This window comes from Bombyx mandarina, chromosome 20 (assembly GCF_030267445.1).
Source record: "Bombyx mandarina strain Sakado chromosome 20, ASM3026744v2".
Lineage (NCBI taxonomy): Eukaryota > Metazoa > Arthropoda > Insecta > Lepidoptera > Bombycidae > Bombyx > Bombyx mandarina.
Window position 1 is genome coordinate 10,950,900 of NC_143226.1, and position 19,397 is coordinate 10,970,296.

At 35.8% G+C, this 19,397-nt stretch overlaps 3 protein-coding genes across 3 annotated transcripts; 2 read left to right on the forward strand and 1 right to left on the reverse strand.

Annotated features, from left to right (window-relative positions):
• Nucleotides 1-3,675: 3,675 nt before the first annotated feature.
• LOC114242512 (dual specificity protein phosphatase 23) lies at nucleotides 3,676-5,742 on the forward strand. Its single transcript, XM_028173699.2, has 3 exons — nucleotides 3,676-4,238; nucleotides 4,697-4,820; nucleotides 5,495-5,742. The coding sequence occupies exons 1-3, from the start codon at nucleotides 3,825-3,827 to the stop codon at nucleotides 5,644-5,646; spliced, it is 690 nt and encodes a 229-aa protein (XP_028029500.1). The 5' UTR covers nucleotides 3,676-3,824; the 3' UTR covers nucleotides 5,647-5,742.
• Nucleotides 5,743-6,501: 759 nt separating this feature from the next.
• LOC114242511 (dual specificity protein phosphatase 23) lies at nucleotides 6,502-14,352 on the forward strand. Its single transcript, XM_028173697.2, has 3 exons — nucleotides 6,502-7,509; nucleotides 12,811-12,934; nucleotides 13,177-14,352. The coding sequence occupies exons 1-3, from the start codon at nucleotides 7,123-7,125 to the stop codon at nucleotides 13,458-13,460; spliced, it is 795 nt and encodes a 264-aa protein (XP_028029498.1). The 5' UTR covers nucleotides 6,502-7,122; the 3' UTR covers nucleotides 13,461-14,352.
• On the reverse strand, nucleotides 14,275-17,478 carry LOC114242452 (26S proteasome non-ATPase regulatory subunit 9). The gene is made up of 3 exons (XM_028173613.2): nucleotides 17,071-17,478; nucleotides 15,936-16,147; nucleotides 14,275-15,228 (listed from the first exon to the last, which is right to left on the reverse strand). Exons 1-3 carry the CDS (start codon nucleotides 17,279-17,281, stop codon nucleotides 15,007-15,009), a joined length of 645 nt encoding a protein of 214 aa, XP_028029414.2. The 5' UTR covers nucleotides 17,282-17,478; the 3' UTR covers nucleotides 14,275-15,006.
• Nucleotides 17,479-19,397: the final 1,919 nt, after the last annotated feature.

Consider the following 19,397-nt stretch of genomic DNA (forward strand, 5'->3'; position numbering starts at 1 on the left):
CAGAAGTGACTCATAAGCCAGCTGCGCCGGCTAGTATAAAAAGGCGGCGCGTGCCTTGCGAGAAACATTCGTTCGACTGCGTTTGCCCGGTGCACTTACTATATCGTTGTTACGTTGTGTGATTCAGTGACTGTTGTACGTACTGGTTAAAGTTGGACAAGTGTTAAAGTGAATTGTCAAGTTAACATATTGTTGATTAAATCAGAAACCAAAGGTGACATCGTTTTACTTGGTGTTCAACAAGATAATATCTACCCTCAAGCCTACATATATATGTCGGCGCAACGTCACCATTTAATTAACTAAAAATAGTTAAAGTTAACTGTTTCCTTAATGTTACGCATGTCAAAAACTGGTTAAGACGGTATTCAAGAGAATTCATTACTAAGCTACCCCCTACTTTGTACTATAAATACGAGTGACTATTGTTGCACAAAACGTCAGGTTTGAGCCCCGTGAGCCCACCTACTAATTCGGTGAATCTAGAATAACCTATCGCGCTACTAGAATAGGAAAAAAACACACACAAAACATTCCGGCTCGAGCAATCGAACGGAGCGGAGCTCTCTGCTGTTATCATTGTACACTTAGAATGTAATAAATGGAATTCATAGAAAAAGTTATTTTTGATTACTGTCACTATGGAAGGCATTGATAATGATGAAGAAAATGGCGTCGCAACGCTGACGTCATAATTTAAAAAAACCACGGAACTGGCCTGCTCCGTCATATATATAATAAGTTATGTTGCTTATTTCTACAGTGTGATGTGTACTTATTTCTGTACAAAGCCTTTTCTCTTCAAAAACATACTTGACGCCTTTTCGAGGGCATATCCCACCCGTATCATGAGTTTTGGTGGTAGGTCAACTTGTGAAGTCTAGTAGATAGCCTTACCTAGTTTCTGTTTGAAGGCTTGGGCAGCCGTTGTGCTATTTAACTGTCACTTATAACTCATGTCTCGAAATGCGTGGCGATATATTTTAACTTTGATAATGTCTATGAGTCTATGAGGTGATCAGTAACACTAAGTGGGTCCTGCGCTCGAACTAAGCAATTTTCAATTATTTTCTGAATTTTAATTTGAAAGCAATTTAAAATTATTTTCTGAATTTGAAAATAATTTAAAATTGCTTAGTTCGGGTACATTTAGGTACCGCTATTTGACCTATCAGTAGAGGCAGTCATGCGTTAAAGATTTCAAAGATGAAGTAGGCGTTGGTGATGCCACTTGAAATTCCACTTTTTTTTTTATTGCTTAGATGGTTGGACGAGCTCACAGCCCACCTGGTGCTAAGTGGTTACTGGAGCCCATAAACATCCACAACGTAAGTAAATGCGCCACCCACCTTGAGATATAAGTTCTAAGGTCTCAAGTATAGTTACAACGGCTGCGCCACCCTTCAAACCGAAACGCATTACTACTTCACGGCAGAAATAGGCAGGGTGATAGTACCCACCCGCGCGGACTCATAAGAGGTCCTACCACCAGCACAACCACTTCGCGGTTCAAGGAAACCATGTTGAGATGTCTATGGACTCAGGTAACTGCATGACGCTACGAAATCCGTGAGCACTTGGTGCAATAAAAACAATCGTCTGTCGAGTAAAAAAATCTCATCCCAACACGTGTTTGAAATAGTACTGAACTAAAAAAAGTTATATTAACATACGCAATATATCCACAAGAAATATATATTTGAAAATATATCGAATCCAACGCGTCCTTGTCATTCTAGTAATTGTAGGTGGCGGTCGTTAGCTCAGACGCGCGACTCTGATTTTTATCTCTTACAATATAGAGAATACAATCGAATAACGCGAAATGGCGGAACTGTAGTGTTTTGGTAAATATCATGAAATATATAAAAGTATATAAGTACGAGGTCTACGATTCGTTAATTTCCCAAAGATCAAACGAAACTATTTGCAGACTCGATCGAGTAGTGGATGTTAATTGAATGCCGAATGTGATGGTAGAAAGATAAAAAGTATGCAGACGTCTTATTTGTGACGACAGAAACTGTGCTGAAGGCTGAGAATAGCTTAGATGTAAGCCTCCCGATCCGCTATCGGTGCTTCTAAGCATTCCAAGCACCGGTCACCGTTCTCGTCGAATCCGCCGAATTCGACGAAGGGTTCGGCGAGTAAATTAAGCCACAGATACAGTCCACTGAGTTTCTTGTCGGATCTTCCCATAGGTTCGCGATTTAATATATTCGCCAGGTTCAGCATCGTGACCTGGCCTAAGCCTTCCCTATTATAACCCCTCAAGATTACTAGCAATAGGTAGGCAAACACACAATAGATGTAAATGTCGACTAAGAGACCCTTTTTTTATCATTTTTTTCCCTACCTAAGCTGATAGTGTCGAGAGGCTACTTCAGCGTAACCTTAACTAGTAGGTGAGCTCACGGGGCTCAAACTTGACGACGTTACTAACACGAACCCTAGCAAGAGCCGTGCTTCGCAGAATCTACCACCGGATCGGAAACGCGACCCACTGAGAAGATCCGGCGGGAAATTCAGTGGACTGTGTCTATGGGTTAATTTAATCGAGAACGATGACCGGTTAGAGATTCACCGGAGGATGGGCGACAGTGTTCTCAGAATATTACAGAGTACCAGCGCACTATGATCGTCAACATTTATCACGGCTAGGGCATACTGCAATGCACACAATGCTTCCTATATCTGTCGCGAAGCAGCATGCGTTTCGGTACGAAGGTCGGGACGGCCGGCAGTTGAGGCTTTGACCACTTCAATGAATCAACTTCATGTCCCGAGGTGGATAGCTGCACGTTGTGATGTTTACGAGATTCGGTAACCATTTTACTGATTAAGCAGTGAACTCGTTCGTTCACCTTCAGTTAAAAAAAGGATCTTGCTTTACTTTTTTATTCTATTTAGCTTGCAATAAGTATTTGTGTGAAAATTAACGAGAACAGGTATGGTCACGTAACTTGAACATTCTTCAAACGAGGCTTGGGAGAGCATTAAGCGATAGGGAGGGGCTTGGCTCTGCACCTAGCATTGCTGAATTCCATGGGCGGCGGTAACCACTCACCATCAGGTGGGTCGTATGCCCGTTTACCTACAAGGGCAATAAAAAAAAAAATATTGATATACAATTCTAAGAAAAAAATGCTCTTTCATGAAATAAATTGAAATCAATAAATCTTACGGCGTTTACATGTTATAAATTTTACTATAATAAGTTTAATAAAATTTATAGTATGCCTATCTTTGTAACGTATGTATTGTATTTAGTCTGTTTTTTTGTTCGTTCAATTTCAAAAGATGTCGGCCCAAAAAAAAAAAAACGATCGTAAAAATCCAAAAAACTGATGCGCATTTAATTGTGCGTCAGCTTCCTTATTACTGCAACGATATTTTGTTCTTGTATCTTGTTATGTATTTTAGTTTTCTGTGTTTACAGAATACGCTAAAAGCGTCATTATGACGTCATTTATAAAATTAGTTGAACATCGAAACGCCTTGGAACATTTATCACAATGTCAAATAAACGTAAAATAGGTTATGTCCAATTTTATTTCCCTGAATCTATAAATTTTTCAGGCTCTTTCTTATATTTGTTATGAGCCGTTAAAGCGTATTTCACGTGTATACTTATAACAATTATAACAAACAAATGGTTGAATATTAAAAGTCTCCAGAAATAAACATTGCGTTCCAGTTTATCTTGCTGTGCCAAACTTTTCCCGCCTTTACCACGGTCAGTCAACACGCGGAGATCGCACGCTAAACCGGCCAGTGTTCGATAAAAAAACTTTTTTAAATCAGTGATAATCAAACAAACAGCCATGGCAGACGATGAATACCAACATATAGTGACTAGAGTAGAAGCAATAACGGAACAAGACGATAGGCATTTAGCTGGTGCAACGAAAGAAATAAGAAATGATTTAACCGTTATTATACCAGAAAATCCGTTTCCAGATATCGAAGTCGATGCGTATCCACCTCTCAAGTTTTCGTGGGTCATTCCCAAAAAAATTTCGGCTATGGCCTTTCCTAGGAACAAGGAGAATTTAAAATTCTTAGTAAATCAAGGAATAACGCATTTGGTGACATTAACAGCTGGAAAGAAACCTCCTGTAGACGATATTCCTAGACTGAAATGGACAGAAGTACCTATTGAAGAGTTCGAGTTGCCGTCGGTTGAACAAATTAAGAAGTTTATGGATGTATGCAAAAGGGCTGATAAAAATGGAGAGGTGAAAATGCTTTTAATCACATTCCAATGTTTAATTAATTTTGACTTAGCCGTATGTTGTTCTTCTGAGCCACTACGAGAGTAACTTTGTATAGGTATTAATTAGTAGAAAAAACATTAATACAAACCAACGTTTAGTCAGTGTATACTTTATAGAAAAACTATCTTTACTAGTTCGATAAACACTGCTTACAAATATCACAATTCTGTGAATATTCACAATTTAATATTGATTTATGTTTACGTCCACTTCAGGCGCTTTTACTTATTTATTTTAATGAAATTTAATTGTTGGGCATGTTAAAAATAGTGCAAAAAATTAATCGTTTGAATAGTCTTGACTTTTATCCTCAAAACTAAAAAATCTTTAACGTAAACTAATTAGAGAAACATGATCAAAATGTTTACAGAACTACCTCGTATATCAAAGTAAGCTGAAGAAAATATTTTTCTGTACAGGTATTGGGGATCCATTGCCGGCAGGGTCGGAGCAGGTCCGGCGTGATGCTGGCTTGCTACTTGGTACACTTCCACCGTTTCCTACCAGATCAAGCTGTTAATGCTATCAGAATGATAAGACCTGGTCAGTTTTTTTTATTCTTTTATTGCATAGATGGGTGGATGAACTCAAACCCACCTGGTGTTAAGTGGTTACCGGAGCCAATAGACATCCACAACGTAAATGCCGCCACCCACCCTGAGATATGAGTTCTAAAGTCTCAGTATAGTTACAACGGCTGCCCCACCCTTCAAACCGAAACGCATTACTGCTTCACGGCAGAAATAGGCAGGATGGTAGTACCTACTCGTGCGGACTCACAAGAGGTCCTACCACCAGCAATTACGCAAATTATAATTTGAGTTTGATTTTTATTACACGATGTTATTCCTTCACCGTGGAAGTCAATCGTGAACATTTGTTAAGTACGTATTTCATTAGAAACATTGGTACCCGTCTGGGATTCGAACACCGGTGCATCGCTCAGCATGAATGCACCGGACGTTATCCTTTAAGCCACGACGAGTTCAAATTCTAAAAATATCAACTATTTACGATTATGTGAGGACGGATCATTGTTTTTGTTTTATTCGTTTTAAAATTGTCAACATAGTGACCATTGGAAAAATAAACAGCAACTAAGACCTCTTTAATGTGGGGAAGTAGCCCTTTGCCAAACTATCTCCAAAAAAACCGATAAAGTACAAATTATAATTTTGCCTTTTAGTAGATTTTTTTTATTTTGTTCTCCTTTTTAGGGTCATGTGACTTTCCTGAGCACGAGGAAGCTGTGGGTAAATATTTCGAGTATCTCACTGAGGACAACCCTCTAAAATTCGGCGTCGGTGGAGATGTCATGGAGGAGTTCATTGACGCCGCAAAAGAAGCCACGAAGAAAGTTCTTAATTAATGTTTTTGTTATCTGTGATCCAATGTACCTGATGAGATTGTCTTTTTGTTTTAATTAGGTATTATTAAACGAATACATACACAAACAATATATAAATTATTGATTTTTTTTAACTCTGGTATTTCTAATTTTAGGTCTATTGTCAAAGAAAAACAATCAAGATGTCGGATAATACAAATCTGTTGTTCATTAAATTTGCTAATAAATTAGGCTATAAGCAAAGAGATTGTATTATGTTACTTGTTAGATATACATAAGCAATACATTTAATAAACTATTACGGTAGATAGGTACGTTAAAACTTAGCATCGCAGAAGTTATAACCAACAAGCCAACAGTTAATGGTGAGAGTTTTTCTGATGTATTAAAGATCCTATGAAAAAAAATTCATATTTTTATCACTGTTGATTCTTAGCGTCATAGAGCTATGTCCTCCATTGCTATTTCGATTTTACGGATCAATGTCATGTCGCGCTTTCATTTGTCTCACACTTACTCAAAGTCACAATTGGATTACGATACATAATATTGATATACGCTCCCATGACACTGTACTCTAAATACCCGCCACAGGTATTACCTGCCAATACATCGTGCCAATGTTTAGCTGTTGGCGCATTACCAATTCAAATGTCTCGATGCGATCTAAAACAGTAACGCAGACAGACTGGCGACGCGTAAGGTCGAGATATTGCTTCAAATTACATTTAATATAATCATAATTCATAGAATTTTGATATTTTCGAAGTTACAAGCAAATTTTATACGACTTTTACTGGTAGTTCTAACCTTCATTTTGAACATAGCTTAACAGCCTGATTTCTATACTAATATTATAAAGAGGAAAGATTTGTTTGTTTGTTTGTTTGTTTGTAGGCTCCGAAACTACTGAACCGATTTGAAAAATTATTTCACTGTTTGGAAGCTACATTATTCCCGAGTGACATAAGCATCTTTTTTGAAAAAAATTAGGGATCCTTACTAAAACTCCAATAATGTAACCCAAGGTTTAAAAAAATTACCTAAAATATTCTTTACATCGCGTGCCCTGCGAAAACTATAGATGATAGATTATAATAATGTACTACGACTTTGTAGAACACATTATTATTTACAAAAAGTGTCGCGACAGCTTATTATGTCTAACTATTATAGTTATGCCGCAATAAGTGTTCTTTTATTTAACAAAATAAAACAACGTCAAATATCGTTAACATTTTTCTCAAAAACCCGAGCGGAGCCGGGCGGGCCGCTAGTCGTTAAATAAATGTATTGTCTATGGTCTAAATATAAATTCTTGGATTCTTGGATTACGGATGCTCTAAAAGTATTTCTAATTGCAATATTCGTAGGAAGTGTAAGTATTAATGAGACACGTTTGTTGCCAGTCAATCTGCATCGAGCAAAGCGCCGCAGTTTATGTTAGTATTGTTAGTCTCCTTCTAGCCAAGGAGGTTTGGTGTTTACAAAATAAATATGAGTACAGTTTCAAAACGGCCTAACGTTAAACTAGCAAAACTGTTTTACAAGTATGCAGACGAATGTAAAAAAGAAGAAATAAAAACCGAAATGACGCAAGAAAAAAAGGAATACGAATGTTATCCGCCATACAATTTTTCTTGGTTCGTTGAGAATAAAATAGCGGCAATGGGCTGGCCGCAAACCGTTGAAAATTTAAATTATTTAGTCGAGGTGGGAATTGATCATTTGATTACACTGTCCCCAGAGAAATTACCGCCCATCTTAGATTGTGAAAGAAAATTGAGGTGGTCCGAAATTAGAATTAAAGAGTTCGGTGCTCCATCTTTGAAGCAAATTTTGAAGTTTATTGCACTGTGCGAACGAGCGGAAATGAGAGGGGAGGTATGTACTGGTCACTTTATGAATACTTACGGAGTTATCGATTCGATTCAAAGCTGCTTTTAAAATGATAGGATGTGGTCACGTGTATTGACATCAGTGCTTAGTGCGAGTTTTTCAACGTTGTCGATAGCGTAAAAGTTAGCTACAAATGTCGCTCGTTTGCCTACGTTTGTCGCTAAGGGCGCTCTTCCAACTTCATACAAAATTGGGCTAACTTTTAGGCTCTCGAGAACGTTAAAAAACTCGCACTAAGCACACAGAAAACAGATGTAGCCTAGAATAGAATCAAGATACACCGCATCTTTTTTTTGTAATTATTTAATTAATTATTGCTTACATGGGTGGACGAGCTCACAGCCCACCTGGTGTTAAATGGTTATCGGAGCCCATAGACAACAACAATGTAAATGCCGCCACCCACCTTGAGATGTGAGTTCTAAGTCTCAGTACAGTACCATGGCAGCCGTTGCCGGTTGTACCATAAAAATTAAGACTTAGAACTCACGTCTCAAAATGGGCGGCGACATTTGTATTGTTAAAAATTGGATCGTTTTTTACTTTACCTATAATAATAGACATAGTAACGGATGTTGCTATATTTTTTCCATGAATGTAGCCATAATATTCTTAGGTATCTTTTTATGGTTGCAGTGTAGACCTCGGTAGCCCGTTTACCCCGCCCGGGTTCTGACCTCAGGGGGGATCGAACGTTTGGGCCAGAGTACAGTGGAATCATTTAGTGGATAGGACTATCCTTGGGGGCGCGATCCGCTCCAAATATCTGCGGATTGATCAGTCCCACATACACCGCGGGCCCCCTAAGCATGTGAACCTCGCAGAAGGTTCGGATTCCTCCAAAAGAAAAAGTTTTTTGTATAGCTAATTTTTACTTTCGTTATGTATGGTTATAAATAGCAGATTCGGAGTTTTTTTTTACTCGGTTTTGTGGAGATCTTCAGAAAATAGGAGGATAGAGTTATAATTACTAAGTACCTATATTCTTTGTTACTTACCTACGGAAACGAGAATTGCAGGATTTTGCGGGTACACTTGAGTATACTATGACTTAAGGAGTTGAAACAATTTTAGTATCAGTGTGCTTAGTGCGAGTTTTGTAACGTTCTCACTAGCGAGCCAGTTTGCTCAAATTTGTATGCAATTGGAACAGCGCCCCTAGCGGCAAACGTACTCGGTGTTATTTTGTGAGTGCGAGTTCATATTAACGTTGTGATCTCGTAACCGAGTAATTTTACCGAAATGAGTACTACGAATGACATTTGTGCGAGTGCGTGTTACAAATTAGTGGATTTTAACGTTTCGATCGAGTATTTCTTTAGTAGTTTTATTTTTCCAACTAGAGAGGCAAAAATATCATGCCATAGAGCCTAATCTTTTTTTATGAAAAATGATAATATGGAGTGAAATGGATTTGATTAATTTTAAGCATTAATCAATTGGCATGGAATGAAATGAAATGAGATCAGATAATATGGGATAAAATATAATCTCTGCAAAATGCTGATTATATACTGAGATTTTTTTCAGTGGACCTTTTCGAAGACTTCGAGAAGCTACGTCCAGCGGTTTTGTTTAATTTTTTTAAATTTTCGCACTTTCACAGATACTAAGCAGTTAATAAACCCACGTTACTTTGTTATTGCACAGATGGGTGGACGAGCTCCCGGCCCACCTAATCTTAAGTGGTTACCGGAGCCCATAGACATCTACAACGCAAATGCCGCCTCCCACCTTGAGATATTAGTTCTAAGGTCTCAGTATAGTTACAACGGTTGTCCCACCCTTCAAACCGAAACGCATTACTGCTTCACGGCAAAAATAGGCAGGGTGGTGATACCTACCCGTGCGGACTCACAAGACGTCCTACCACCAGTAATTACAAAAATTAATTTTGCGGGTTTGATTTTTATTACATGATGCTATTCCTTTACAGTGAAAGTCAATCGTAAACATTTGATAAGTACGTATTTCATTAGAAAAATTGATACCCACCGGCGGGATTAGAACACCGGTGCATTGCAAGATACGAATACACCGGACGCCTTAACCTTTAGGCCAGGACGGTCTCAAAATTACACTTATACACGAAGAAATATTAAATACGCATTAACTAAGAAACATTAAATAGACAAAATAAAACAATTCACACAATTTAGCTCCTCGCGGTCCCTCCAAAATGTCTGTTCATCTTTTTTTCCTAGTTGTTCAATTGTAAATGAATAAATCAAAATCAAATCGAGTTTACGTTCTATACGGTGAAAAATGAAGAATTGTGAGTGTGAGTTGAGATATGCTACTCGCTTCGCAGGGCGTTTATTCACCGAGAGCAGCAATAATATTATTTCTCGTATATTGGTAGCACGTGATGTTTTGGCATTAGACCGTCTAAATGAAATACAACGCATTTTAACAGCATTTTAATGGGAACCAACTACTTTCAAAATTATTCGGGTAATGTCACGTGTTCAATACTATTTTGTACCTTTAGAATTAAAGTGGCTCAACCCAAAATTCTTAGTTTCTGGTAAACTTCAATATTGTAATACAATAATTGTATTTTTTTAGTTTTTCGGTTTAAACACTTTAAGGCATGCCATTTTATTTGAAAAAGACAGAAAGAGTACTTTGTCCTTTTCTAGACTAAAAGAGACTGTTTAATTTTATAAGCTGATAGAATAATATAGAAAAGAATAATAGGATACCCTCTAATCGTCACATTGGAAAAAGGTATGGCTTTATCATTTTATCATTTAAATTATTTTTTATTGCACTTATAAAACTAATTTAATTTACAATATGTAACTACATATATCTATAACTAATCCGTACTTGTCAAATTCCTCATAAATTGTCAATATTCTTAATAAAATTCCTATTAATAATATACAAGTGCAAATGTTGAGCTGCTTGCCAGAAATGATATAATAGTGTTTTGTTTTTTTGTTGTTTCCTTGTAGGCTGCCTGTAATAATCTAAATCTGTGTAAAAGGCAATAAATGATTTTATTATTATCTACTAATGGTAGTCCAGTGGTCGAAATTTTACCATAATTTATTTAAATTTTAAGTTTGAACATTATTATAGTTCTATTGTCACCTTTCTATTATCATCATTTCTATAATAATCATTGCTCTATGTCGCCAAGGCTACATTATAGAAAAATAATATTAAAGACAAAAAATATTAATCTATTCTCAATTTGACCACAGATTGATAAATCAATAAACAAAAAAAGTATAAATGCATGTGTGTGTGTGTGTGTGTCAAATACATGGTAATGTGTGTAAGGTTTTTTTATTCATTTAGTTTATTTTTTTACTGTTTATGCACAATTAAAAAAAAAAATTTGCAATCTGCACTACTTCTCTATATTCTCTATGAGTGTGGGAAATTTCATACTTCTCCGTCCGCGCAATTTTCGTAAAAAGGAGTCCAACATTTTTGCTGCACGTATTACCTACTTAAAATGTAGGTTCTTAATAATAATACATAAGTGTTTTGAAATATAAAACTAATCTTAAATTTTTTAGTTATACCACTTCCATTCTAAGGGTGCAATTTCGTAAACAAACTTTGCCGTAATGGCGTAACCTTTAAAATACACGAAAACTGCCCAGCATAAACATATTTTTTTAGTAACTTTAATAGAAGTATTAGAATTAGAAGTTTATTATAGAATTTATTTAATTGTAATTACATATTTAGACATACTTAACATAATTAATCTTGGAATAGGTAATTATTTCAGCTTTTTTTAATTAAAGAAATTATGTTTTACATAGGTTTAATCTTTTACCCGTTGAACGTTTATAAAATGATTGTATTTACGGTAATAGTGTTGATGATCTTCATTAGGTGGCCCAAATATACTAAAATTATTACGAGCATCCATCCTTATTTATAAATGTGTAAAGAAGCAAAATTATTATTACATTGTTCAAATTTCTATATAATTTATAAATATAAATCTGTATGTATGTACCTGTAAATATGTATATTGCGCGCGTGTGTGTGTGTGTGCGCGTGTGTATGTGCGTGTGTGTATATATTTCTATAATAGATAGATACACAGTGTGCAATTCATTTCGAAATTATTCTTGCCCATCTAATGGTTGTCTGGAAGAGATCACTCTTAGCGATAAGACCAAGAAAAAATGTTTCACAATATTTATTCATTTTGTGTACAATAAAGAATACTCTTTCACTGGTGGTAGGACCTCTTGGGAGTCCACACGGGTAGGTACCACCACCCCGCCTATTTCCGCCGTGAAGCAATAATGCGTTTCGGTTCGAAGGGTGGGGTAGCCGTTGTAACTATACTGAGACCTTAGAACTTATATCTCGAGGTGGGTGGCGCATTTACGTTGTAGATGTCTATGGGCTCCAGTAACCACTTAACATCAGGTGGGCTGTGAGCTCGTCCATCCATCTAAGCAATAAAAAAAAAACAACTCTATCTCGCTCTCTCTCTCTCATCAAACAACTCTTTAAAAAAAAGCAATGATTTAATAAGAATTAAATGAAAAAGCAAAGAATTAATATGTATTTACAACTAGCTAGACGTCTATAAAATTTTCTAACCGAAAAAATATATTTGTATAAACCATTAGAATAGATAAAACCTTAAAAAACAACATTATTATTAAAAACGAAAGAAAAAATCTTGATATTGTATTGGTTTCACGGCAAAATTTTTAGTGACTACTTAACTTGCTTGAAAGTGAAGAAATACTCTCAAAATCCATTAATTTGTAACTCGCACTCGCACATACAATAATCGAGAGGCTCACTTCGGTAAAGCTATTCGATACATGAGACAGCAACATAAACAAACCTTCTCTCTCCCACAAAATGAGATTCATAAGCTTATCACTAGGTGGCACTGATACAAATTCACACAAATTAAACATAACATTAACATCGACTGAGTAATTAAAAAAACTCGCACTAAGCACAGGTACATTACCCATTACCCGACTAATTATAAATATCGTTAGAAAGCTTGGCATTTCAATTAAACGCCTTAAAAAAAAACTTGCATGCTACCAATATAAAAGAAAAAATTATTGCTTCTAAAGATGAATAAACGTCCTGCAAATCGAGTAACTCGCACTCAGAGCTCCGCACGTTTCACCGTGAAGAGCGTACACTCGATGCGAGTCATTCGATTCGATTTTTGAAACTCGCACTAAGCCTACAGAACTATGATAGCAACTACTAAGGACTTCACTCATTATCAATCAACAATCAACCTAATTGAAATAATATTATAAAAATCTTTAGGTTTTAGGTGTCCATTGTCGGCATGGTCGTGGTCGCACGGGTACCATGCTGGCGTGCTATCTCGTTCACTTCAAGCGAATGGCGCCAGAACGAGCTATTCTCACGGTTAGATTGCAGAGACCAGGTATTAAATAACTTCATTAACATAAAAAATTAAGTGAAAACCATAATCGGGAGACGAACAGATGATCCTCGCGATCTATCTATTGTCAAACTATTATCTGAACACGTAGGTATATCAGATAAATTAACCTATAGACAAAAAAAAATCACATACTAACACATGAAAAGCAATTAAATATTTTAAGCAAATGTATTTAATGATTTATATTTCTAATGTCGGGTAATGTACATTTAATTTTTAAGGGTCATGTGAAACCTACGAGCAAGAAAAGGCAGTCTGTCACTACCATGACTGCGAGAGGGGCACTATAACAAAACCTGACTATCAGATGGTGGACAGCAAGCTTTATTTCGATTTTTCTATGAAATATATGTTTGATGATGACGAGACTCCAAAGCACGAGGGTAACCTGACCGACGAAACCACTGAGGAAACCAAAATAGTGTGCAAAGACCAAACCGTGAAGATTAAGCTACCCAAGAAAAAATCTAAGGCTATGGTTATCAATCATAAAATTTATTTTTAACTTCACTTTTGGCTCTAAGGCTTAGTTGACCTTTGACTTTTTTTTTCATTTTTAATTCCACAGACTAACTTACCGCCACCCTTTTTTTATTTGCTGAAAACGGTGAACGAGGCCTCTTGATTAATTCGAAATTTCGTCCGGCTCAGTTACTGATACGGTACGACATGCCCTTTTCGTGTATAATTACGACAAAACGTTATTTCACTAGTTGGCAAGAAATTTCACACCGAAACTGTAGTATACCACTGAGACACCGCAACGTGTTCTTTAGTATAAGCCGCGCCAATAAAGAAACTAATCGAAAATGGCGTCTATGTACCTGAACTGACAGATGGCAGGGTCAAAAAAAAAAAAAAGGGTCAACAAATAAAAAGATAGAAAAAATTGCTTATTGTAAAAAAATATAAAAAAAAACAAATGAGAATGTACTTTACTTTGTGCCCTGGCAGAGGGGGAGGTGTCTCATCTGGGATGCAACTTGCGTAGATACTTTTGCTGCCAGTCATCTAAGTAGCACAACTCGAAAGTGAAAAAACTCGAACTCAACAACAGTCAGAACTGATATTTTTTTGCATGCAGTACGCGCCGTGTGCGACTAAAGACAGCAATAGTTTAGAGTGAGAGCGCATGATCGCCGCCGCCATTTTAGATTCGTTTCTTTATTGGCACGGCTTATAGTGACAGGCCGACCGTGCCTTCTCTCCGTAAATATCGCGCCATATCATTCACTTAGGACAGGCCGCATTAGGTAACATAATAAGTAAATATAATATAAAATTCACGTTCATAAGAAAATATTTAAAAATAAAATGTGTATGATTATGTAATATTTTATTATTGATAATTTATAAAGATTTTCTACTGAACAATAAATATTAATTACGTTTAAAAAGTTTCATTTCTCCAATAGTTATTCAATGAATATATTAGTACTACATACATTCTGAATACAGGAACAATACTTAGACTTATGAATGATCAATTTTCGATATCATACCTCACGAAAACTTTTTCTTCATTGTAATTGCTAATTAGAAAAATGTTTATCATAAACTTTTATATTTTAGAATTTCATATAAATACTTATAAAACAGAAATCACCTTTCTCAATTTTAACTCACATTCTGACAGACATCGTCACCCAATATACTTTTCAACTTTTTTAGACTACTACCTACGTAAACTACAAACAGTCAAGCTGTGTCAATTGAAATCGATTTTTATTCTCACTAGATATAATTCATCTCAAGACTTCAGGAAACACATAATTTTTTTTCTTTAATCTATAGGTATAGATGTATTTCTATTTGTTCATTATCTAGTGTACTACACTATGTATTCTGTAAAAGACATCAAGTTAGCACATCAACTTGTGCTTGAACATTTAACTACATATTATCGAAAATGAATATTTTATTTAATGTTTTAATAATATAATCCTTGCCTGTAATATGTAGTTGAAAGAAGCTACATGTAAATGGAAATCCAAAACCTACTACATTAATATACAAGAAATTTAGAGAAAAATATTTTAAAATACGACAGATTAAGAAGTGTTCTTTGTTTGTATCTGACATCCCAGTAAACCCGGCTTAGCCCAGGGTTTTGGCACAAGCTCGAAGGTTAGGTCAGCATTTTCCCTCCTAACAATAACTGTGATGCCATAATTGATAGAGTGTGACACAATTCTCATAATCTGCGAGACATCTTTGAAGTTCTTGTAGTTTACTGAACCAAATTGGACCAGTTCATCGTGAGCACGAAGACCCTGAAATCGAAAATAATATTTCATTTAAAAAACCATTTTAATATATTGAATCCAAAATTTTATAGTAAATCATTGCATTCCAGTGAAATCTTTTTTCGAACATTCATATGTTGTTGATATAATCTAATTCAAACTATTTTAGTGATTCAATTTCATTTGATAGTGAACTATGGTCACAGCATAATACCCGGTCATTGTCTAGGTCGAACCCGTCGCTTGCGACAAAGGGCTCGACGAGTAAATTAACCCTCAGACACAGCCCACTGAGTTTCTCGCCGGATGTTCTCAGTGGGTCACGTTTCCGATCTAAAGGTAGATTCTGCAAAGCACGGCTCTTGCTAGGATTCGTGTTAGCAACGTCATCAGGTTTGAACCCCGTGAGCTCACCTACTAGTTAAGGCTACGCTGATATAGCCTCTCAAGGTTATCAGCTTAGGTAGGAAATAAAAAATCGTAACACAACTAAAACTTACTTTGACACAAAAGCTAAGTTCCTTTAGACACACTACAACTATATGCATTCTATGACCATTCTACATAGATGTCTATTATTGCATAGGTCTCACTCAACCAATTTTTCCACACGACATAAGGGCAGTACACAGCATTCACATTTTAATCAAAGAAAACAGTTAATAAAAAATAAAGCACTTTATAAATCTTAAAAAAATTAAGGAACAAATTAATGAAAAAAAAAAACTACTCACAGCTTCTTCAGCCGGTGATCCTTTATCCACAAAACTGATAGTAGCAAAAGTTGGATCATTGACAGTCTCATCCTTCTTAAATACTGGATAGCCATTTAAGCATGAGTTTATCTCTTCACTGTCAATACCGGGACTGTCAATTAAATCTTCATAAACTTTAGCAATACCTCTCTCAATCAATTGCATTACTTTCTTGTGATCATTTTGCAGGCCTGAAATACATTGCTATTAATCATAATGTTTAAATTAAGAGTCATGTGTCGGTATGGTTCATAGTAGTGAGTGAAGTTAAAAATTAAAAATTCAAAACATAATCCAAATGAAAATCATGAAAGAGATTAAAACTTATAAGAAATTTTAATTATGATGTGGTTCATTTTCTATATTACATGTTACATTACAAATTCATTTTCTATATACATTGTTGGCAAGGCAGGTTTTTCTCACATAGGTTGTGATCTACTGATTTGAAAGAATTGTAACGATTTTAAATATATGGATTTCGGATAATTTACTTTAGCAGTCTACTCAAGATTAAATAGGATGAAAATCAGTCTTAAAAAAATTCTAATTCAATGAGTAGATTCTGCTGAAACTCATCCTTGCTTCCTTGCTAGGCACCACTTTTGCTACTACAGATGTTTACAAAGTTTGTATGGCTCAGCCCCATAAGCTACCAGTCCAACTAAGTCAGAATAGCACTCAAAGAAAAAATATAATTCTAATTTTGTTTGTTGAATACATATCACTAACCAGTTAAATAGTTTTAGAATTGTGCTATTTAATTTATAAAATCATTAAATGAAAGTTGTGAATAAAAGTTCACTAAGGTGTTGTGATCTTCAGGCACCTCATCTCAGAAGCTGTGTAATATGTAAAATTAATCAACAAGTTTAAAGACCATATAAAATTATGTGGTTGAAATTGTTGAATGAAATGTTTGACTAGCACACATTTAAATAAATTAATTTAACTAAAAATACAAAAATAAATAAATAATAAAGCTACAGAGTGTCACGATCCTCAACAATGAGGGACCGATTGAATAGACAAAGAGCACACATTTTTAGTTTTGGGAAATAGGCATTGTAAATAAACAAAAATGTTTAGTCATTCATTAAAATATCATAATTACAAATTATCTTGTGACGCGCGTGTCTCACTTCATATACGTCTATGTCATCACGAGGGTATCCGAGCTCATCAACTAAAGAACCCTTCAAGCCAACATTGTTGGACGCTAATACGGCGTAATGACCACGAATCAAATGTTCGATTCTATCTTTTTCTTCCATTAGCTTCATCACGAATTCTCTTGTAGCTGGGTCTATTTTGTAATTAACCATTTTCGCTTGTAATCTTCAATTCACCGAAGCTTTCGACAGCAGATTTGTTGAAAAATCAATAATGTTGGATGGGCACAACTACTGCAACTGCAAATTTGCTGACCTAATTATGTGTAATTGTATTGATTTTTGTTTTGAAAATGCACTGCAAAAATATGAAGTGTATTTAGGATGCACTGGTACATAGATAATTATGCAGTTTTTTTAAGGGATTTTATGACCTGGTAATTAATACTTTTAAGTCATGTCATAAATGATAGGCAATAACCATATTCGATCCGCAAAAAAAATTATTTCTAGTTCTATAAAATAAATTTCAATCCTACAGCTAGATTCGTTAAAATAGAAATTTTTCAGGTATTTCAACTTTAAATTAGTCTACTGTAAAGTTCACGCATTGTCGCTTAGTCACGTTTGCCTTTCAAGCGTCGATATAATATTCTTCTTTTAATGAAAAATGATATGGAGTGAAATGAAATGAAGATGATTAATTTGAGACATTAATCAACCGGGATATAATTGAGTGAAATGAGATGAGATGATATTATATGGGATGAAATATAATCTTAGTAAAATGGTGGTAATTTACTGAAATTTTTTCAGTGGACTTTTTGGAGGATCTTGAGAAGTTACGTCCAGTGGCTTTGTTGCATTTTGCCACATTTGTAAACTTTCAAAGATATTAAACAGTTAATAAACCACTATATACATTATACATTTATTATACATTTATTATATTATACATTTAAACCCGAGGAAACACTAAATAGACAAAATAAAACAAATCACACAACTTCACTCCTCGCGTTCCCGCCAAAAAGTCTGATGCAGTATACTAAGTACATATAGGTATGGTATGTAGTACAGTTTTTTTTTTCCGTACTGACAAGTGCGCATGCACGTTAGTTTCTACGTCTGCTTTCACGCACCTAAAATTCTCCGCCATTGTTGTGCTCGGGTAATTTGCAATATTGTGTTTAGTGTAAAAGTGAAATAAACAAAAGGCAATAAAATTTAATAGTGAAGTATTAAACAAAGCTGAGTTCATCAGATAGTTCTTATTCAATTAGTAGTAGTTTATTTAAAAATTAAAAAACAGTCAAAAAGTTTTTTTATGCCCCAAACCCTCACCAGGGCTTCGCCCCTGGATCCCGGATCGGTACTCCACGGGTGCTAAGTTTTTTGCAATGTCGAACTTTCAGCCTTGTAGGAGAAAAAATACTATGTGCACGGCGGGAAAAAAGTAGGACATCTCATCCCGCGTGTTTTTTTACACGCGCGCAATAATTTCACACGCGGGAGGAAATGTCCAACTTTTCTTCCTTGGTGCACAATGTACTATTTCATGTCAACTATAACGTTGACCTCTATTTGAACAGGCCAATAAAGGTAAATCATAATGAAAAGCATTAATACTTAATAACTTATTTTGACGTGTGATAACGTCTTAATCGATGAACACCGGCTGTACGCATGACAAAGCGTTGTCCGCCTGAGGCTGTGCGTGCAAGCGAGAGTGCGGAACAAGCCTTACACCGGTCACTCACATGCGCACGAATACGCAAACCCGCAAGTGTAGGACGACATTTGCAAATGATTATGTAAAGTTTTCGCTGCATTCGTGGTTTTTCAAGCTGTGTCGGTTTTTTAACAGACATCAAAGCGCGCGAACCGCGAACCTTCGCGTAGTCTCCCACACATTCGTTTTCCCAGTTGCGCCGACGATTGCGAAGGTAACGGACGTATCGCCATTTTCATAGTTCGTGACGTCTACTGTGTAGCGTATCTTCATCAAAATAAATCCCATGAAAACAGCATTGCTGTTAATGATGTCTGGGAAAGAATTCAAAACTCTTTTTCTTTTCAATGTTCTATTGACGAATTAAAAAGGAGGAGAAATTCGTGAGACATTCGTAAACAAGTGTAGGAGGAAGGGCAAACGGGTTCGCAAATTGAGTATGCGAACCCATTTGCACAGCCGCTAGGTTTGCGAATGAATGTTTGACGGCCCTTCACATGCGCGCAAACATTCGTACAATGTACGAATATTTGCGCGCATGTCATTGGCTGGCATTAGAGAGTAGTGATCGGTCCAAGCGTTGGCTTGTGAAACATT